A 23369-nucleotide genomic window follows, 5' to 3' on the forward strand; every position below is an offset into this window, starting at 1 on the left:
TGGTGGTGTAATGGTGTGGGGAATGTTTTCTTGGCACACTTTTGGCCCCTTAATACCAATCAATCATTCTTTGAATGCCACAATCTGAGTATTGTTGCTGACCATGTGCATCCCTTTATGGCCACAATTTACCAACTTCTAATGGCTACTTCCAGCATGATGATGCACCACGTCAGTGAGTTCATTGTACTTCAGTGGCCTCCCCAGTTACCAGATCTGAATCCAGTAGAATGCCTTTGGGATGTGGTAGAACGGGAGAAGAGCTGCATGAATGTGCAGAAATGATGTGATACAGTCATGTCAACATGGACCCGTGTCTCAAAGGAAAGTTTCCAACATCTTGATGAATCAATGCCACGAAGAACCGAGGCTGTTTTGATAGCAAAGGGAGGAACTACCCAGCATTAGTATGGTGTTCCTACTAAAGTGCCCGGTGAGTGTATATGCAGATAACATATTATTCATGTTTACTGTTTTCTTAAATCTATCTATCCAGCTTGTAGTTACACTTTTTGAAATTTACCGACTGAATAAATGTAAGAATGTCTAAAATTAGGCAGGTTTGTTTGTCATTCTTACTAAATACTGTATACCTTATTTTCAAACATGCATCCTTACACTGGATATTATTATCAAGATTATTTAATGTCAATAGATAATCGGTCTATCACATCCAGTCAGAACCAGCAGTAGCCTGTAACACTGGCATGCTACCATTAACCAACTTTGTTTTCAAATTTGGTATGAACCACATTCAAGGTCAAACTGCAATTAATACACACATCACGTCACTTGAGTCTTTTTAATCTGCAAAACCAAATCTCATGGAATTTAGTAGGGTACAATAATTTTGCTCAGTAGTACAGCAAGAAGTTTGTGAATGGTCCATTTGAAAAATAGAGCAAAAGAGCAAAACAGTTTTATGATGTATGAAACATGATTTCAGATGGAAGTCAAAATAATTATTTGCAAAACTCCTTGGGCCATGTAGTTTCCATAATTAATTTATACTTGCACCTTATAGTAGAAGTCAAAACAATATTCAGGAATGTTTACAGATGTGAAATCAGCGAAACCTCAGCTCCATTCTCGAAATGATGTGCCTCACTTTGACTTAACTGTTCAGAGAGGAGAGACTGTAGCAGGACAGGATGAAGTTCAAACAGTTTTGTAGAGGCAAGATGGAGCTTCACTCACACCGAAGTGATTCAGATTTGGCCATCAGCTCACGCCTCCACAGAAGCCTCCTCCTCCGACTGTGACCCCCGACCTCTACCCCAGAAAATGTCCGTATTGAGCCTGTTCCACTGGCTGCTGTGGTGTCTTGCTTGTACAGGCAGGTAAAGTGTGACCGTGGGGATCTCCACAAGGAGGACATCTCAGCGGTCCAGCGAGCGTTTCTGGATTGCTTCGGCCACCACAGTACGCAGAAGAGCGATGACAGAACGAGGGTCGTCGCTGCCGATCACAGCGCTGCCTGACACTATCATGTTGGCGCCTGCCTGGAGCAAATATGAGAATACACACAGTATAAGAGAACCTCAAAATTAAGAGTGTTTAAGGTGATTATTTGAATAAGCTTTACTATTTGTAGTCCTTACCTCTGCACACTTGTGAATGCTGTCAGGGCCGACCCCTCCATCTACTTCAATGTCTAACGAAGGGAACTGACTCCGCAGCCAGCTCACCTGGTAACAAAAACAAAGAGTTTCGAAACCTGCCCAACACCATTTTCTCCAACACAATTTTCAGATATTAGCAGGATTGCAAGGAGACACAGTGCTCCAGATTAAAGCACAAAATGTCCTACTGGAACGCTAGTCAGACAAAAACTACCGTGTTTTGGTAAACAGATGCTTCTATCCGGGCTGTGAGCAGTTATAGAAAATGATACAACATCCAACAGAATTCCCCATTTGTTCTGAAAAGAGAAACACAGCGAGCCAGACAATGAGAAGGCGAGAGGGGGAAGATAGCACTGAAACTGAAACTTGTTTTTATTTAGTACTGGTGTAATATAATTTTGTGTATTTCTGTGCCTCAGCACAAATGTTTATGGAACTCGAGTCTCACATCATTGTGAAAGTGAAACTTTACCTGAAACTTATGTCATTTTAGCCTGTAATTTTAAAGTTTGGCAGACTTGCGTAAGAAACTATAATTAGTCTTTCATTTTACACACATCTCCTGTGAGAAACAGGTACATAATAATCATCTTGTTGAGATATATAATTGTTCATACAACTTGTCTGTTCTATCCCACAGTCACTTTGACTTAAGGGAGCTCTGCTTGGCACATCATACCTTGGTTGCGAATCACCTACCAGGCTACTAAATTCTTTGTCCTCCCCTGACAGAAACTAAATAAGATGCATTGAATGAGACATGCATCTGTAATTGCAGTGGCTCAAAGAGAACTGGGTAGTAGTTTATTTCTTTTAGTCACAAAGGTCACCTTGTTGTTTTCTCCATAAATGCAATGGCATGTTTATTATGTTGCCAGTTTAGGTGTGGTAAACTGTACAAACTGTTGTATTTTTGTCGGTGCGCTAGACATTTGGTGTTTGCTCTTTTGCTTGTAAATTTTGGGGTATATTATACATTAGAGAAAAGCCAAATACTTCCATATTTGATGTGATTTCAATGATGCAGATGAGCAGCTGATTTACTCTATTGTAAGCTTTGAAACTCAGTTTGTGCGGTGGTTGTGCTTATGGTTATTTTTTTCCTCTACCTGCAGTTTGCTTTTACCTTGGGCATCATGTCCTCCATGAATTTCTGTCCTCCAAAGCCAGGTTCGACAGTCATGACCAGAGCCATGTCGATGAGGTTGGCCCAAGGAGCAAGCTCTTCAACCGTTGTACCCGGTTTTATGGCCAAACCCACCTACAACATTTACACTATGTTAATATGAGTTGTCCTAAAAACAGTGGCCTCAGAAATTACATTTGTATGTGAAATTAATATTTCAAATTTTCCTATCAATATCAGCTTGTACAAATACCAATATGCATTTATCTAAAAGTCTTTTCAGACAAGCCTTTCTAACAAGTGGTTTCTTAAATACATCTAATGATCCATTATACATTCATCCATCCATCCATCTTATGCCGCTTATCGGGTCTTGTCGCAGTGGCCACAGGTTAAGCAAGGCAGCTCAGACGTTCCTCTCCCCAGCAACATTTTCCAGCTCCTTCTGGGGGATCCCAAGGCATTCCCAGCCCAGAGGAGATTTATAATCTCTCCAGTGTGTTCTGGGTCTACCCCGGGATCTCCTACCAGTTGGACGTACCCCGAAGACCTCCAGTGGAAGGTACCCAGGAGGCATCCTAATCAGATGCCCAAACCCACTCAACTGGCTGCTTTCGATGGAAACAAGCTATGGCTCTACTCCGAGCTCTCCGCGGATGTCTCCTTACCCTATCTCTAAGGCTGAGCCCAGCCACCCACCGAGTAAACTCATTTCAGCCGCATGTATCCATGATCTCATTCTTTGGGTCATTATCCACAGCCCATGACCATATTTGAAGGTCGGAACGAAAATCGACTGGTAAATCGAAAGCTTTGCCTCTTAACCACAACGGTCAAGTACAACGCCCTCTTTACCACTGAAGCCACACCGATCCACCTATCAATCTCCCGTTCCATCCTACCCTTAACCGTGTAAATGACCCCGAGATACTTAAACACCCTCACTTGGGGCAGAAACTCAGTCCCAACCCAAAGAGAGCAAATGCACCGTTTTCGGACAGAGAACCATGTCCTCAAACATGGAGGTGCTGACCCTTGACCTGGCCGCGTCACACTCACCTGCGGACCGCCCCAATGTATGCTAAAGGTCACGGTCTGATGAAGCCACTAGAACCACGTCACCTGCAAATAGCAGAGACGCAGCTCTGAGCCCCTAAACTGGACATTCCTCTCACCATGGCTGTGCCTTGATATCCAGTCCATGAAGATCACCCTCCCAGGTTTATTTTCTTAATTAGTGACATTTTACTTAACACACTCTGCAGCTGGACTTCAGTTCTGCCTCTTGCGGTGCAGAGTCGTTCTCTCACCTTCATGCCACTCTCTTTTATCTCCTTGATGAGGTTTCCAGGGTTGGTGGTGGCCTCAATGTGGAATGTGTACTGGTTGGCTCCTGCTGCAGCCATGGGCTTCACCCATTGCTCCGGCCGAGACACCATCATGTGCATGTCTGCAACATCAACACTGTCACAATACTGTATACCACCACACAGCAGAGGCATTCATGATTCAATTCAATGGGATAATGGGGTTAAGGTTTGTATAGTCTACTACAGTGTATGTGAGGGTGTTTTTATTTCTCACCAAAGAAAGGGTCTTGGCCTACTGACTTCCTTAAGCACTCTACCATGGGATGGCCAAATGTGATGTTGGGGACAAAATGCCTTTAAAAGGAACCAAATCTGACAATTAACTAGCAGTTCTTGAGTAACATTCCCATCTTGCATAAAAAGCGGCAAAGTAACACCTTACGTAAGCTTAGAGGAAGATAAAAATGTGTAAACCCTAAACAAGCAGTGGGAAGAGGTCTTGTAAGACTTGGAGCACAGTATAATTTTTGACCTCCTGAGGTTTGGAAACCCTCTTCAGTGACACACTTAAACCAGATAAATCCAGTTACATAGACATCGGCTCCCCCCCAGCTTAACTTCTGGCAAGCTAACTTAGCTTGTTGATGTTAGCCAACTCGAGCTCTACTCGCAATGAACTTCCAAGCGGCTTGATAGTCGCCAGCATGCTAGTTTACTTAACTAAGTGCTGATAAAACTGACCCGTCCATAACGTCGAGGTGCAGGTAATCTGCCCCGCACTCCATCATCCGCACACACTCGCTGCCCAGACAGGACAGGTCGCTGCTCAGGATGGACGGACCAATCTTCGCACTGTAAGCCATGCTGTTGCTGCTGTTGCTGCTGTTACTGTCCGCATGCAGCCAGGCAGCTAACACTAGGCCAAGGTAACTACAAGATAACGTACAAAATCCGCCGATAACCTTTCAAAGTAAAAGCCACAAGTTGCCGCAAAACGTTTTTCTTAACAGCTCACTAACAAAATTGTAGGCATTTAAGATACAGCAGAAATGCTGACAAGTAGCAAGTAAAAATTGTTCCCAGAAAATGGCAGGCTTACCCTAAAGGTGGTTGTATGGCGTAACCTCTACAGTGAAACAGGCTGTGATGGATCAAATACAGTCTATGGGATATATAAATAAATTCGTGACTGCCTTTTGATGCAGTTGTCGTTAATTAAGTGGCTGTCGTTGTATGCTATCACCTCTTTATACTCCTTGCTTTAAAAAAGAAATCTAATAATGATAATGATAAAAATAATAATCAGGGCTAGAATGAAATGATATATCATCCAGCCGCGAAACAAGCATGTAAGTATAAGGAAAAAACATGTAAAAAAAAAATAGTGATTAAGTAATAATTTTCTGCATCGTTTTTTGCCAATTTACCATCATAACTACTATATTCACATATAACAAGTAATTTCATTGAATATTTTTTATAATATTTGTTATAATAATAATATATAATGATTATTATTATTATTATTATTATAACAAATATTATATCACATAACATATCTTCTCCTGTTCGCACTTTGAACTTACTTTTCGTGCGGGCCCGAAAAGTCTTATTTTGAAGGCAACTTTGAACGCACCTCCGGTATTACGCTGGGTATCAGTGGGTAGCTTGATAACTCTCTGGCCCATGTTCTGGAGGCACACTTCCGCCTTCAAAATAAGACAACGCCTATTTTTCAACACTAGATGGCGCATGGCTCATACGGGTAATGAGCTGTCATTCACATACTGTCTGTGTCTCTACACAGCCCTACACAGAGGATTTAATTTGAATGGCCGGGTGCTGATGGAGGAGACTACTGATGCAAAACCTGTGTGAATAATGTTTTTTGTCTTCTGCAACAGAACTATTAGCTGCAAAATATTCTTGCGAAACTTCAATTCTTGTCTTTTACTTCTACTCTGAAAAAGAATAATGAAAAAGGCATTTTCTGAGAAATCGTAGAAGACAGTTCTGTGAGCCTCATCCAAAACCCAAAATTTCTTTTGGGTCAATTTCAGTAATAGGATGCTTTGTTGAGTAATATGGAACACGTTTTTGTAATCAGCGTATTGTGTTTAGTAGGAGACACTGAGTAGTAATGTGGGACACAGTGTACTAAGTGGTGTAAAGGGCAAAAAATTGCCACATCTTTTGAATCCTTTCTCAATTCACATAATCCAGAATGCTTTCTGCCTTTACTTTCTCTCAGTGTTTGGCCAATGATCTCATGTTTTAATGCCTCTCTGTGAGATTTCACAGAGCTATTCTTGTCAGCCACCTTTCTCCATCTGTCTTTGTCATTTTGTGATATCATTACTTAAAGTATGCGTGAGATAGATAGTTTGATGGGCTCAGAGGAAAACTTTTCCACAGATGGTGGGTGAGGACACAGGCTTTAATGATATAAAAGTTGTATGGGCTTTAAAAAAAATAGGGGTCTGTTGATTCAAGCAGTTTGTTGGAGCTGGATGGAGAACAGGTTAGCATGCAGGGCTACTGTCTGACAAGGACCGATGAGAAATCTATTCCTCAAAGATGGTAAGCCTCCTACATAAGTGGAGAAGATAAGCAGCACTATTACCATTAGAACAGCCTTTAATGTACCATATGTTACCTGACACCAACTTAAAAATGAACAAATGATTAAACAGACAAAACACAAAAATAGGCTTCCAATTTAAAAAATATTTAAATTTTATAAAATACTTTTACAAAACATGTTTGTCCTGAATAATCTAATTACATTCAATCATGTTATGACTGTGATGTCATATCCGTTTGATCATGTGATTTCATATTCATGGTTAGCGGACTCAAGTTTCTGTGGGCAGCCTCCAGATAATTAAATATGGGAGTTTTAATTAGTCCCAGATGTCTCATAATATCTGCATAATTTATACATTATGGTATTTTATCTCCTATAGTTTAGTGTCATTATTGCTCTTCAGAGATCATTTTTGCGGTATCTTTACTACACATCCAGAGTTATTCTGTGTATGATTTGTGTGTCAGCATCATCATCTTGGATACAGTCCACGGAAGTGGTATGAATGTTTTTCATATGAGTGTGTGAGGTGATTGGATTTATAAGGAGCAGAGGGCTGAAGTTTAAAAAAAGCCTCTCTGCAGCACTCTGCTGAGGGCCACAAAGGGCCTCGCTCATACTGTATACCAAGATTGGCTAAACAAAATCTGACATTTATGAGTTTTGCCAACATCTCGCGTTACTGTGGCAATGATGGAAACACTGGTAGCATGGCATTCTCTGGCAGACAGGGAGATATGATATATGAGATTTTTGAGTGGGGTTGAGTAAGTTGGCATCACAGAGAACTGGGGCCTCAAGAGTCTCTGAAGAAGGTAGTAAAAAGGCTTCAGGCTTTGACGGTGATTTTGTGGACCTGTGCCATAGCTGCAAAGGGCTGAGTTTTATACGTCGGTCCATACAAAAGTCTGTCATGGTACCTCTCTGTAGAAAGTGTCCCTCTGATTCCTGAGAGCAGGGTCAATGGGAGAGGGGGCCAAGGAAGTTTCACTGCTGCTCATTCAGTGACAGTTGTCTTTTTAACAAAGGTAGTTGGGACAATATTTTGAGCAAAATGGAAATTTAAGGGGTGGTTAGATAGTCTGTTTCCACCAGACTGGTGCATTACCCAACCTGGTTGATGTATTTGTGTTTGATCTTTAACAGGGTTTATTATTTTTCCTGCAGCCAACACTAAGACACATTCATCACCTTTACTGCACACAGCTTATTCACATAATTTCAGTCAACCCTGGGCTTCTGTTTACTGGAGGTCCCCATTAAAGTCACCCTTTTTTGGTTTAGTGGAGGAGGAACAGTTCAGCAATCATTTTCAAGATGCTATCCGGCTGTTCTCTATCGCACATCGCTGCCATATCCTCAGTTTAAATACGCCCCAGAATAACCTATACCAGCACTTTACTGTCAAAAATATTCACATGGTTTCCTGATGAAATTGATATGTACAGAAAGAGAATTAGAAGAGTTTTCAAAAAGCAGTCATATGAATTGCAAACAAAACCTTAATTATTCTCAAAATATATATAATGCTCATGTTATCATGCACTGTCAAGTATTGCATTATTCCGAGTTGTATAAATTCTTCTTTGTAAATACTGCACATTACAGTATATAAAAAAGCATAGAAGCATTTTGTGATACCGTTTCATCTTATTTACTTTACATTGAAGTGACAGAGGGTGAGCCCCTTCACGGATTTAATGACAAAACTTTAAGAATTAATTTGGATGATCAAAATCCAAAAGCGTGTGTATGCTTCTTCAAGGCTTTTGAAATATACGCCGTTGCTAATGTTACTGATACTAATGAGCTTGAGGATAAAAGATTTTATTGTTACGTGTGTCCCTGCATCTCAGTCATGTGTGAAGTCAAATAAAAAATGTCTTGTCATCCACACTTTGGCACAAGTGTGAGCTGATGCTGATAAAAGTTGAAGCCTAATCAGTTCCATTCCCAGTCTACTAAATTAGTCTGTGTTCATTTTCATTTGTATTAGCTGTTCCCATTTGTAGGAGTTTCAAGTTGAACTTCTACTGCACTTATTGCGCTTGTATGTTTTTCAGTGAGAGTATTCTTTTAAATTATATTTGTTTTTTCACCTCAGGGTGTTCCCACGAGGTTTTGGCACTTTTTCACTAAGCTGTCATATGGCTTCATCGGCACTTTCAATTGTGCCCCTGGAGATTTAGATTTAGACTTTATTGGTAGCTAATTAGCAGCTACACAGCAGTGTGTATTAAACCTGTTTGAACTTGTTTAACAGTTTTTTGAAGTGCATCATATGCCAACTATGAATTAATTATCTGGTCAATCAATGGCCTGCTTAGTTCCAAAGAAGAACCTACTTGAAAACGTACTGAAAAACAACCTGCCATATTGCAACTGCTTATCTGCAGGGGAAATGGTTTGTTCCAAATAGGAAAGAATTCCTGTGTGTGGGCTTTAAGTGCTCTTCAAGAGGCATACATTTGCATTCAGCAGTGTGTGAGCTGTAGCCCTGGATAAGTTGGTTCTATGTGGCCCTTAACCTCTGCAACAGAATGCACGAACAGGAACGGAGACAGTGGTGTTGTTTTTTTTTTTTTTTTTTTGTGCAGTGGTTGATTATTGAGAACTTGGTACAACTCTAAACTTTTCATGTATTATCTTGATTGAAGCTTTCCTCCTGCTTCCTGCCCCCAGTTGACTCCAGCCTCCTGTGCAAACAGATAGCGATAAACCAGCGTCTTTTGATGGTCGATGGGTGCTATTTCCCTCTGCTAGATTAATGCTAGAATGGTTTGTTATTCCTTCCGTGGTGGGGGATGTTTGTGTGTGTACCTTCACTATGGATGCTCAGTATTTGATGATAGGAAATCCGTGTAGATTGAGAAGAAGGATTAGGAATAGGCACGGTAGGAATGCCTCTACATCCTGTAAACTGTAACCTATGGAGCAGTGGTTCAATCAGGTAGGTATGTTAGGAAAGCAAGACAAGAAGAAAATGCAAGAAATCAATAAATTCAATATAATATAATTTTACTTTTCAAGGCCTGTTTTGAAAGTGCTCAGCCTTGTCTGTCAGCTTGTAAATGCTCACTGGATGTTGTAGAAAGGCTTCTCATTACAGTGATGCACTCACAGGTAATACAGTAGCCACAAAGACCCATCGTGGTCCTCAGGAACCACTTAAAACAGAGACTCTGGAACCAGGAAAACTAAAGCTACGGTTTTTGCCTCATGCTGCTTGACCTGCAGTTGCAGCTGCAGGATTTGGGCTTTTTTTAGTGTATGTGAGATATCTTATGTCATCCAATTAGAAGTACCTAAAATAAAGTCTGAAATCAGTGGAGAGGTTCTTTAATATTAACATTATTATGTGGTAAGATGTCTGCTACATGTCCACATCTGCAAGTGTCATCAGCATAATCAGCTTCTTGTCGGTTATTTAAACAGCATTAAATCAGTTCATGTCATGGTGCGTATTCTCTGACATGACCTCAGCTTATGTACCCTGACCACGGCACACTGGCCAGCATTTAACAGTAATTGCCTTGAAAACACCCTCTAGGGAGAAATGGGCCCTTCGCCCTGTCATAATTTACTGCTTTATGGTGGACAAAGTGTCACTTCAAAAGGCCAGAAATTGAACCACAGGGGCACTGGCATCATTTCAAAATGACAGTATGGGGTTATGAAAGAATAAGAAACATAGATTTATTAAGAATAAATTTTGTGTTTTAAGACCTGTAACCCACTGAGTAGGTTTATTGGGGCAAAGTTTACCTCCTGACTACATAGAAAATCTAATCCACTTGATTTAATCTTTAATATTTGAAGATTGTGGATGCAGGGGACTGCTTTAATATTTTCTCACAACATGTACTCTTGGAGTGCAGGGGTTTGCTTTATGAAAATGGGAAATCCGTTTCTAATAAAACAGCTTTCTGAGATCAGAGAGATTTTTTTATATAATATATATATATATATTTGAATTTTTATTCATTTTTTTATTCAGACTGGTGTAATCCTCTATTTGGTACCTTTTGCTCTGTGCTAAGTAGCTGGATAGCTATCAACCAAACTCCACGCTATGCTCTAATAATTTCCCTGGGAAATAATGGATTACTTTTTTGCACCAATAACGTTCAAACAAACATGCATATGATACACACACAGTCTTATGTTAAGTCTTCTGGCAACAAATCTGAAAGTAAGACCACGCTGCTCTTCATATTCATATGAAGGCTGAACTGTGGATCATGACGATATTCTCCTGTGCTGGGAAGAGTATTAAATGCTTGTAGTGCTAAGAATACAACATGAACGTCAACTGCTGAGCGTTACTCAGCTGTGGCAACAAAGATCATGTTGGAAACTCTTAGGCACTGAGGGTCCATCTCTTTTGGAGAAAATACAGTTGTTGTGAAAGAAAGTGAGACACTATCACATAACTCCAATAGGAGTCTGAATCTTTACCCCATTTGGTGTTTCCAGCAGCTGTTGAACCCACTGTGGAGAGTGCTAAAGAGACAAATGGTATCAAAAAATTCTCCAAAATCCTTGTCCTCTGCGAAGAACCATTTAGGGATTTCAACTGCGGCACACTGCAAGAAAAGTAACTGGGATGCACACAGATGCAGTTATATACATATTAATTACAAATCAATTCAAACGTAATGTCGGTTCAACTGGCACAGGAAAAAAATCTATGCTAAAAAAAAGTTGCAGGACGATGGTAACAACATCACAAAGTCTTACAACACTGAGGAGAGGAAACAAATGGTCAAGCATGAGTATTTACTGAGGAGGTGTTCAGGATCTTACAGAGCTGAAATGACTGTCCTGAACTTCTGACGCAAGCAATGAAACCTTAGCAGGAATGTTAGTAATTACACCTTATCTATCTGCAGTCGTGAGTGAGTGAGTGTGTGAGTGCAGGTGTATTGGTAGCGCAACTAAAGGTTGATACTAAAAGGGAAACAACAGAAAACTCCAACAAGTCCCAAAAAATGTGCTCTTAGAGTATCTGATAATGTACTTTACTCCTTCTTGTCTTGTTGTTTGCTTTTGTATCTTTATGAGATGGGCAGATGAGTCATCAGATGCAGATAATGTCCCTTAATGCCAGGGTATTTCTGATGCATCTAACACTCAGGCACTTCAACCATCATCACTAAATGTCAGGTTTTCAAAATAAAAGGGTAGTGGCTTTCTCTCCAGATTCACCTTTGTTTATTATAACCTTTATGGATCCAGGCAATCTCACTGACATCAAGATCTCTGTTGCAAGAGCGCGCAATTCAGCCAAGAGGAGGCACATCCTTCCAAAAGTTCTCAAATTCTCAATATTTCATAATGTCATAAAGCCATGCAACATGACACACCGAGGTATTGTTCTATCCCTGCTGTTTATTAAATCAAAAAAATGACAGCGCAATCCGTATCACTTTTACTATCTGTGCATTCAGAAATCAGAGGGACACTCCAAAATTATTCTACGAAATGTCACAAAGATAACTCTTAAAATGCAATAAACAACTATTTTATTGTGACTGTCACTGCAAGAATATCACAGCATGGATTTCTGTTAAACTCTATACACCTTCTGAGTCTTCATTCCCGTTAAGGGGAAAATTGCACATTGCATTAAAAAAAAGCCCATGTGAATTACTGCAAAGACTTATATACCAATCCCAACACAGTCCCACTGTCCAATTAACCTCACACAGAGAACGGAAGTGAGAGCAGGAGTGTGATGGGTTACAGCCCCCTCGAGGAACAGACCTTTGAGAGTGCTTTACCACCATTCCTACTATCCAAGTGCTTTGATTTAGCCTTTAGATATCCTTTGAGTTATTTGCTCTTCTTTTATTCTGCTTTTCCTGCAGCTGTTTGGCAGCATAAAGGGCTAATATTGACTTTACTGATGTGTTTTTGTTTGGCATGGGAATGCTTCTGGCTTTGGCTGGCGCTGGCCTCTTTGAGTGGCTTACCAGAGGGGCCTGGCAGATAGCCAGCATGTATAGCAGCTAATAATGGACTCCACTACACTGCTCTGCTCATCAGATGAGAGAAGTGGGACTGTAAAAAATCAGCTATACTGATAGCGTACAAGTTATTGCAAATGCATAGCACTGCATTAAAATGGTATTGGAGTTAGCGCTACGTTAGCGCCATGGCAAGAAAATAATGGATTTCCGGTATAGTTAGAGCATTTAACCATGCCCCTGTTGGTTTCCTGAAGCCTGAGTGAAGAACACTGGAGAACAACTCCATAGAGGAAGGTACTTGTGTTTTATCTGCTTTGTCTGGAAACATCCCATTGCACTGAGAGAGGAGAATAGAGTAGAAGAATTATGGATCACAACTGGGAAGGAAGGATCAGTGGGCCCTCTGCCAACAGATTTCACGAGCTACTCCATCAACAGGAATGGAGCCGCGATAGGGAATTCCACAAATCCACACGAGCCTTCACAAATCTTTTTCTCACTAATGCAGAAACTATCTGAGAGACAAATAGAAATGCTGGCACTTTTGAAAAAGATACACCCAGTAATGAAGTTCAGCAGTAACAAATCAATGTTGTTTTTCAGGCTGTGACAGGGTGTTCCTTCACTCAGTTATGCAAGGTCAAGCACTGAAAAATGAAAGCTTTTAATGGTTCGTTAGGGTGGATTTCCCTTGAGTAAAAACACCAGTCCTGTGGGTCACTGATTTCATTACATGAGTAACCATGTAAGTTTAAGATTAACTTTTCTTTTTGCCAACCGCTTGTGTCAGCACAGTTGGTTTTCTAATATATATTTTAAATTGTGGGCTGCAAAGAAAATATTAATAACATTGTCAAAAAAACAAAACAAAAAACTACTGTGTATTTTTATTTAAAATATTGCATACAATTAGGCATTTGTCAAAAATGTAAATGCAATACAAAATGACAGTAGTTTAATTTTACATTTTATCCTTCTTTTAATTGAAATTATTTGAATCTTCCTTATGCAATAAATATTATTATTTAGAACTTTAGAGCTGGGGGAATTTTTTCTACCTTTGGACAGAGCCAGGCTACCTGTTTCCCCCTGTTTCCAGTCTTGATGCTGAACTAAGCTAACCAGCTGCTAGATCCTGCTATAACATCCATATTTACCATACAGACATGAGAGCTGTATCGATCTTCTCATCTAACTTTCGGCAAGAAAGGGAATAAGCATATTTTCCCAAATGTCTAACTATTCCTTTAATTTAATATGAAAAAAAAGTAGACATCTGCAAAAATTGTAAATGCAATACAAAATTCAGTACTAATGTTATAATTTAGCCTTATTTGAACTTAGAATACTGGAACATTCCTTATGGAATTATTTTTTTCCAAAGAAACACTCTTTTGTTTTGGAAAAATGCTTGTTTGCTCTTTTACAAGGAATTTAGATGTTAAGATTGATATTATTTCCATTTTGTTTTTATGTTTCCACATATATTAACATAATGCAAGTCTTATTAAAAGACCACACACATTCTGTAATGATTCCTTAAAGACCTGAATGCTACAACATACCTTTACAAATTTAAGTCTTAATGTAACAATGTGATAAAGCCAAAAAAACACAGTGTGCTGGTATGTCTTCTGTTTGTTCTTATTGATTACTTTCCAGTAATGAATAAGAACAAACAGTAACATCCACAATGGTGCTTGGTATGATCTTGATTATATTCCTCCATGTCTGTAGCTGTCATGACAGTCATGTAAATTTGACTTTTGCATTCCTGTGGTATTAAGGCATTCATGGATCCCTGGCAGGAATTTCCCCTGGCCCGCTCTCTGGAGGTGAGGGAAAGTTCAACCACACCAAATCTGGAATCTGAAAGAGCATCTTTATTTTTCACATACACACACACATTCATCAGTGTGTGGTGCAGAGACACAGTGCAGGACTTGGGCTTGGGCCTACAGGCCATGCCCACGCAGACCAAAGCCCAAGCAGCAGTGGTGGGCAGCAGTGGTGCAGTGATCCAGTGCTACATAAAGAGCCTCCTCCCTCACCCTCTGCATCGGGCAGGATTCAAACCAGAAACTTTACCACTGGCATGTTATGGTCACAAACAAACTCATCACACTACCAAGTTACCTTCACATTGGAAGCTTATCTCTGAACACTTTTCAGTTTTGACTTTGGGTATTGGAATTCATAGTTAACTGAGCCTCATAAGGATTGAATTCAAAACCTCATACGTTCCAAGTAATTGTCCTCTAACACCAGGAGCTATTTGGCCAAACTACTGACCTTTTTTTCTAAAGCCTTTGAATGTTTACTTTTGGAGCTGGACTAAAATATTCGCCGCAGAGTGTGAGGATTGAACTCAGGACTTCAAAATTCCAGAGTAGTCCTTTTACTTACCTAGCTACTTGAGCAGAGATGTTTGAGCACTCTTTTTTAGAGATTTTGATTAATTCCTGTAGACTTCAAAATTCAAGGTACCACAAAAGGATCCAACCCACAATCCTAATGCTATAGAACATTCCTCTTATTCCCTGAGCTATCTTACCAGCTATGTTTACTCTATTTCTCATAGCCTTTGAGTCGTTCCTCAGGGTTCAAGATTTCAAAGTACAACAAGTTGCCTTTCCACTTGGCCACCGTGACCAAAGCCGGTCCTAGCTTTTCCTTTGAACAGTCCCCAAAGGAATGAGTCAAAAGCTCTAAAAAAGAGAGTGAAACAGTCCTTAAGTAAACAGCTCAGCATGTTAGAGGACTGCTTGGAAGTCCAACATCCAAAGTGAGGACTCAAAGGGTCTAAAAAACACAGCTAACAAGAGTCTGACCAAATGGCCCAGTGTATTGGAGGATTTCTTTTTTTTTTTTAATTTTAGGTTGTGGGCCTCAGGTAACTTAATGAACTTTGATGTTTGACTTCCAAAGGACGGACACAAAAGGTCAAAAACACACCGCTCAAATGGTCCTAACCAATTGGCTCAAGCGCTGAGGAGACATTTTGAGGTCAAGGGTCAAGGGACGCTCACTAAACTTTGAAATCCAGTGTCCAGAGAAAAGAGTCAAAAGCTCCAAGAAATGAAAACCAAGTGAAATCAGCCAGGGTTGCAAGTCCCCTCTTGACATTTAAAAAAAAAAAAAATTAAACAGTTTTGCAGTTATACCATGAAAGGAGATCTTAAATAAAAATGTTGTATTTCATTTTTGTTTTCTCAAAATGACTAGACATAATGGTCCAAACTTGGTCAGCATGGTCCAACAGTAAGGTATGTATGTGTGTGTGTGTCCTTTTGTGTTACTCTGTGGGTTTGTTTCACATTGGACTTGGATCTCTGTTGAATCCTTTGTGTAATACAAAGGCAGAATATGATGTTCAACAAAACCATGAATATATAAAGGAAGATTATAGCTGTTGTGAAGATTATGGTAGTGACCAGTGGGAGTTTCATTTTACTCACAGACAAAGGAATTACATTGTGAATCTTGTCAATCTTCAAAACAAAGAGTGATTCATGTCATTACCTTGGCAACATTTACATGTTCTGTGCTGGAATTTTTTTTTTTTTTTGCAAATAGCAGCTTGTTACCATCAGGGGCTAATTTTCATCATTCCTTCCAGAGCTGTCACCAAGCTGTGTTTCCTGAGTGATTTATGGGTAAACATAGACTATAATCAATATCACCTTGACAGCATAAAGTTGTGTGAAATCTTCCATGAGGTTCTGGCATATTCAGTGATGGCAAAGATCAGGAAAATTGAGACATGGGTTTCAAGGGTGGGGCTCTTGATTGTTCCCTCTGCGTCATTCTTGAGAAGCAGTGGTAGATATCATGTCCAGATGTTTTTGCAGGTTAGAGTGGACACTGTGATAGCTTCCCTCTGTGCCCCACAGCTTTCCTGCTATCATTGCTGCATATTATTGTACTGCTTGGAAAGATTAATTGAATCATTTGATGACCTAATAACTCATCACTTTACAAAAAATGACTCTTTAAAGCAGTTATAATCAATATTTTTAGATTAACAATGGATCAAATGACTTTGTGTATGTGGAAGGGGTCACTCTGCAGTTCTCCTCAGCTCTATTGAGCTTTTTCTTTGCTTCCTCCAATAAAACAAACCATTTTGCCTGCACTGGGCAAGTGTTGCTGATGAACATAGGGGAGCATTAAGTTGCTATAGAGCCAGATATTTCTTTCAGGATTTGGTAGAGACCAAAAACAGGGCTAAAAGGAGAGTGAATACTGGACCTGCATTCATCATGTCACCAGAAACATGGGCCCATACGAATGCCAACGTAGCTCAGTATACTTAATGGACATTTAAATAAGCAACTGTTTGCCAGCACGAACGCCATATCAACTTAAAGGGTAAATGTCAATGGTGTGTTTATAGCTTGTTTCCACTGCCCCCAGGTGGCCAAAAATCTGTTATTGTAAGTTTAAAGGTCTCAAGGCAGCTTTCCACATACTGTCAGATGTCACAAATCAACGAATACTGTATATATTTCATATAAATCCTCTGTGAGGCCTGCATGTGTTTGAGCAATGTTATGACTCTCCTTTGACTGTAGTGGTATCCTTTTACCTCTAAAGTTTTTACTTTATCCTGCTCCAGAAGCTGGTTTGGGTTGTGTGCACACTACTGCTGCTATTTTACATGTCAGTAATGTGTCCCAGTAGAGTGACACCCTACCACCAATCCATGACACCACTTTCATCACCACAACATTCAAGTTAAGACATTTAAAGCTGCAATTGTCACTCTGTGGCTCGACTGTGACCGAATTCTGGAGGACTAGAAAAAAACTAAATCACAAAACACGATGTAACCAGGCAAAAGTTTATAAATCATAAATGATGTTGTTCATGTGATAATTTTATTACTTTATTATCTTAGAATAATGATACTTAGTACACCGGATTCTCTAACTGCTCGGAGGACTGAGTTTTCTTCAGGCAGCACATGGCAGCTATGTCAGGACTCCACTGACTCCTTGACAGGGAAATAAATGAGGTAGTGCTGAAGACCACCGGTTCCACAGCCGTTCCTTAGTCCTGAGCTCAAAATGTCAACCCCTTTACCTCACCTTCATCATGCTAAAACTCCAACAGGCATACACCCAGATGCGAGCTCATACCCTTATCAATCTTTTTTTTCACCAAAGAAGAGTTAGAGCCTTCTTCAAGCCCTGGTGGTAATATAGAAGACAGGACTCGTTTTGTAAAAGGCTTTCTGAAGAAGTGAGAGCTGAAGGTGGCAGACTTCTCCTTCGTTTTGAGCTAAAGGGCTTTAATAGCACCTGGAATGGTTTATAAGCAAATCCCAGTTAAAGCTAAAACTTTTGCCCTTGTATTTTTTTGAAACTCAACTATAGCCTGTACAGCTGTACGCTCCAGAACAAAGAACAGAGCATGATAAATCCACAAGAATACATAGTTAATATGGTACTGAGTGTTAAAGCCGATGAAACAAACAGACAGTTGCATAAATTAAATTAATTTGGAAAAGCAAAAACCACAGCCCTACTCAGTAGCCACTATAGAATGACCCTCAAGTTTGTCCTTCAGAGCAAACCTGATTCTTAAAACTAAAACTTTTTATAACACTTGTGAGACTAAATAAGGCTGTTCTTTCAGCAAGATAAGAACATGCACTCTGCCATTTGAGAAGAACCAGGTCATGGGAATAGGTTTAGGGAAGGGGGACTAAACGGACCTAAACATACACTAAAGTACACTAAGAGTCCAATGACTGATGCTAATGGAAGAGCAGAGTTGATCATGTTACTGTGGACCGCGTGTCATGAACACCTTTACCTCTGTATTGAGTTACATTCTCATTTTTTTCAGTCACTACACCTCAGCCTCTGAATGAAACAGGCTGGAGTGTTGCAGGGAAGCACAAATCCATGAGTGGACTGAACTATTCGTTTAAACATCCCTCAAGCCTACCTGAAGCTTCTTTTATTAGTAAGTGTAAACTGTGGTGCCATATGTTCTCAGCTAGCAGCACATGCACGCACATTTCCAGACAGGCTTGCACGGGGACATGCTGCAAATATGCAGAAATTCAGCGCACACATCCACTCAGACACATCTGTTAAACACAAGTCGTGATTAATGCGTGTTGAATTTGAAGGAAAGGGGCTGAGCCTTTGATATCTGTATATCTGTTTTTTCATTACAAGGCCACCTACTCAGCACTATTTATACACTGTACTGCAAACATAATCTGCGCAGCAGGAGAAGCAGGAGGAGGGCAAGAGTCTGGTGAGACTGGGTGGAAAGTAGAGGGAAAATGTGGAAGGATTTAATTAAGAATGTGGATTAAGGACTGAAAGTATTTACACAGTGTAATGACAGAGAGGAGGTGACATATTTTTAAAGCTTGGAGCAATGAAAAAGGCCACCTGTGTATCCCCACGGGATACCTGTGTTTTATGTATGTTTGTATTTGTCCACCCTTAGAGGTGGTCTGTGTGTGTCCAGTCTGTGGCCTGGTGTGGATCAGGTTAGTTGCCTGTGTGTGTGTCCTGGCCATGGACCCCCTCTGGTGGGCCGAGGTGATGGATGATGCCTGGAAGCTCCAGAGCTGCAGTGTGCAGCGCAGTTATGGATGATGGAAGGTTCTGAGTTTGTATGCATGTGTGGATAAGTTTGAGTGCGAATGAATGACAGCTTAATGATGGCTGTTGTGTTTCAGGTGTTATTCTAGCATTATTGATTACAAGGTGACAGACGTGAAGGAAAGCTATTTAATGCAGAGAGCAGTGAAACACGCCTACGCACACCTCCTCCCTTAAACTTGTGTTTGTTCAAACCTCCCCACTTCTCCTATAGAATTACAAACCATATGCCAGGATGGAGAGCCCAGTTTGGGTTGCAGCCTTCACTTGTGACATATCGACCTCAAGGAAAATGTTCATCCATCAATCTAAACCACAGGTAGAGTTTACAGACCAGACGGACAAATTCAGAGAACTTTACCATTTTTCATCTGGTGAAATGTATGATGCTTGGAAAGCAAAAATGTGATTCTTGATGAAACCTGTCTGTCCTTTGAGAATACTTCTGCCTAAAGTAAAACAATCAGTCTTTGTTTCACGCAGGTGACTGCTGTAACATTCATCTTAATTTCATCATTGTTATACTGATACATTTTTTCTTCTGTCTAGTCCCCTTCATCCGTGATTTTTCCTGAAGAAGAATATTTGGCAACTTTTAAGAAGTTTTTAGCTGTAAAACCCCCATAAGATCAGTGTTAAAACATGACTGAGAGTCTGTGAGGCTGCACTTAGGCACAGTGGCGCATCAAGCTAAATGCTAACATCGACATGCTGACAATAACATGGTTAAAATGACAATGCTAACATGCTGATGCTAAGCAGGTCTAATGTTTACCATGATCATCATCTTGGTTTAGCGTTTTAGTGTGCGATCATCCACTAATTTGCGCTAAACACAAAGTATAGCTAAAGCTATTGGGAATGTCATTAGCTTTGCAGGTATTTGGTCGTGAACCAAAGTATTAGACAAATTAAAACTTTTACCTGATGACGGTGCTAAATGAAAAATCAGGTGATCATCAAAGTTATTACAATTCATCCTGATGGGGGACATGAATTTGTGTACAAAGTTTCACAGAATTTCATCCAATAGCTAGTTGTTAAGGCATTCCGTTCTAAATCACAAATGTCAACCTCATGGTTGGGCTAGAGGAAAAGCCAAGAGATCAGCAAAGTCATTAGAATTCATCCTTTGGGGACCATGAATGTAAAAAATTTCATTCACCCAATAGTTGTTCAGATATTTCAGTCTGGGCCGAAGTTGTGGACCCACTATCATACAGATCATTGCCATCAAATAGAGCCACGCCAGTAGCATGGCTAAAAGAAATAAGTAAGGGGTAGGGTGAATTAGCTTACTTTGCACCTGTATGTAAGTTTTAGTGTGAGATCTAGTTTGAAAACAAATCTTTATTTGGATGTTTGCATTTCAAACCAAGCCCAGTGTAAGAAGGACATGCTTCATCTTCATCTGTGACAAGCAAATCAAAAGACCTCAAAATGAAAGTGCACAAAAAAAAGATTGTTCCTCTGTAATTTTTCTTTCTTTCATGTTTTACCTTTTCTTTTTTCAAAAGGGTCTTAATTTTCATTAAGGGAGTTTCCACTCAAATTAGAAATTCAGACACACAAGATGTACATTCCCTCTATTGCTCATTCCCTCCATCTTTCCTGTAATCTTTCTGGCATTTCTTTTTTTTTGGCTCCAAGCCCCAAATTAGGGCCCTTTGATGTTTCATGTTACTATGGTACCTTAATTGCACAAGACCATACATTTTGATTCAATGAGATGACATGTCACAAAAGAAACTGCCAGCTTGGGTCATTTATCCATTTCTTAGTGTTGAATAAATCTTTGTCTTGCACCTGGCTAATGCCAGTAATTTTCTCTTACCTTACAAAAAAATAGCTTGAATTTGTTGAGCCACTGCGTATCTGTTTAGTAACATTAATGTAAAATAAACTTACACAATGAAAAATCCTTTTTGCTGAGTTCTGTATACTGTTGAAGGAACCACAATGATTTATCACATCTCTACCACATTACAGATTAATGGCCTTCTGTAGTGACACTAGGTGATGTCAATTGCTACATTAGCTATTTTAGTGTTTCTCCTACAGCTCTCTGTTTCAAAATCTTTGTTTTGGAACAATGAAATAGCTGCAGCTGTGACAACGATGATGTCCTGAAGCAAATAAAACTAGTAATTGATACACGGGGGCGACTCAAAACCACAGCAGAGGTGAAAAGGGGGCAGGAGAGGACGAACCCTGCGTCCAGCTTCTGAAAATATTCTATTCATAACTAAGGGCCAGAGGGGGAATACAATGCGTGGCATGTTTTCATTTGGTCAATTGTGTGAGTGAATGCTGAGATTTGGTGTCACACACACACAGACATTAGGTGTGTCAGCTCTCAGTTTCCCCACCCTAAACCACCCTCAACCCCACCCGGAAACTACAACTTCCTCCCCTATTCATCTAGCTGCGATTTTGTTTTATTTCTCAGGAGCTGTTTTACAAACTCATTTGTCAGACCACACAAAAGTTTATTGAGCCCTGTGAAACCAAGCTTAGGAAAACAGTGGCGAGGAAACTTTTTTATACACAGAGATTACAGGATTACAGAAACAGTTGGGTAATGAGGTTATTGTATTGAGGCCAACTGGTGCAAACCTCAGCCACAATGAGTTACAGAAGTTTCAGAGTCGGAATCGAAGTTGGTCTATAGTGGAAACAATATCAAATGTAGTTCATGTTGTATGTGTGGGTGCTGATGCTCATGTTGAATGATGTGCATCGCAGGCTGCTTGAGCTACGGTGAACCTAAAACAAACAACATAATGGAGGAAAACTTGAGTGAGTTCCAGGGAAACAGGGGAAGTTTCAGTCCTGTGGGGGGAACAGCTGGGGTGATATTGAGGATGACGAGAGCCAAGACACTCTGAGGTGGTTACTGAATGACATACAGACTCACCTCAGGGTTTGAATTGTGTGTGTGTGTGTGTGTGTGTGTGTGTGTGTCATTGATGGTGAGAGAAACTCCCTGTAAACTGATACCTTGCAGTGTCTCTCTGTCCTGCTATCCAGAAAAGAAGAAAAAAGAAGGAGAGAGTGGAAAAAGACAGAAATGTTTTTCTTTTCTTTTTGGTGACAGACAGACATAAACACTGACACATCATCAGTGACAATAACTGTTGAACTGAACTTCTGTATAAACAATGGAGAGTCTGTGATGAACAATGTGAATAGCTGATGGGTAAAAAAATGGAGTGATACATTAATACATAATCAACCTATTTGCTTGATGAAGTCCCTAAATGGTACTGAATGTGTAAGTAAAATCTTCACTGACAACACACAGTATTTCATTAGTTTTTTCTTTAATATCTGCTCTTGCGTCGCAACTATGATGATTCAGTTTTTTAATGGCTATGTTTACACACTCACAGCTTTTCATTAAGGTTAGTGAAAAACCATGATCTTTTTAAATACTGAAAAAGTCAAAAGTGTTTCGACGCACCAGACACAGAGCTTTTACTCTACTTTACTTGCCACAATCTTTTCCTAACTTAGACAAAAGTGCTTTTGTTACCTAACATAAATGTAACCCTTCCAACACTAGAAAAAACTTGTATGAACTGAAGAACTGTCACTGGCTTCCACAGGGCATTATACAAGAATCACGTAGGCTCACCCCTGAGCCCGTAATGGAGTCAGTAGGTGTAGAGAATGAGTATATGCCATTAACGTACAATTATTAATTCATACCATCTCTTTTTTTTTGGTTTCCACCATGATTTTTGTGGGAGAGGACTCACTTGGGGATATTGCTTTACAAGAAGTATGTGCAAGAATTCAGGTATTCTAATGACATTTAATAATTTCCAACTCAAATAAGATGAATTACATTTTTGGCAACATGCAGTACACTCTACGTATGTAGTTTTATATCCTGTGGTGAATGAGTAGGTATTGGCATGTGTTAAAAAATTACATGTCATCTTGGGTTAGCAATGTTCAGTGATTGTAATGAGAACATCAGAATGAAGGAAAACAGAATTGCTATTGTGTGCACTGTATTGATTTGCAAAGACAAAAGCTGGTAACTCTAGTTTGGGGGATTTCCATGTTTTTGCCTTAGTTGTAAAGATTCATGCTCCAGTGCTGCAGAAAAAAT

At 39.9% G+C, this 23369-nt stretch overlaps 1 protein-coding gene across 1 annotated transcript; it reads right to left on the reverse strand.

The window, feature by feature from the left end:
- Nucleotides 1-788: 788 nt before the first annotated feature.
- On the reverse strand, nt 789-4984 carry rpe (ribulose-5-phosphate-3-epimerase). The gene is made up of 6 exons (XM_040147626.1): nt 4803-4984; nt 4336-4415; nt 4062-4201; nt 2752-2886; nt 1602-1688; nt 789-1502 (listed from the first exon to the last, which is right to left on the reverse strand). Exons 1-6 carry the CDS (start codon nt 4922-4924, stop codon nt 1380-1382), a joined length of 687 nt encoding a protein of 228 aa, XP_040003560.1. The 5' UTR covers nt 4925-4984; the 3' UTR covers nt 789-1379.
- Nucleotides 4985-23369: the final 18385 nt, after the last annotated feature.

Source organism: Xiphias gladius, chromosome 16 (genome assembly GCF_016859285.1).
Source record: "Xiphias gladius isolate SHS-SW01 ecotype Sanya breed wild chromosome 16, ASM1685928v1, whole genome shotgun sequence".
In the NCBI taxonomy this organism is placed as follows: Eukaryota; Metazoa; Chordata; class Actinopteri; order Istiophoriformes; family Xiphiidae; genus Xiphias; species Xiphias gladius.

Excerpts from the sequence above, each read along its gene's own strand:
- rpe (XM_040147626.1), bottom strand. The coding sequence starts at position 4,924 with ATGGCTTACAGTGCGAAGATTGGTCCGTCCATCCTGAGCAGCGACCTG. Across the intron at positions 4,416-4,802 it reads CACCTCGACGTTATGGACGG|GCATTTTGTCCCCAACATCA; the intron begins GTCAGTTTTATC and ends TTCCTTTTAAAG. Across the intron at positions 2,887-4,061 it reads TAAAAGAGAGTGGCATGAAG|GTGGGTTTGGCCATAAAACC; the intron begins GTGAGAGAACGA and ends TAAATGTTGTAG.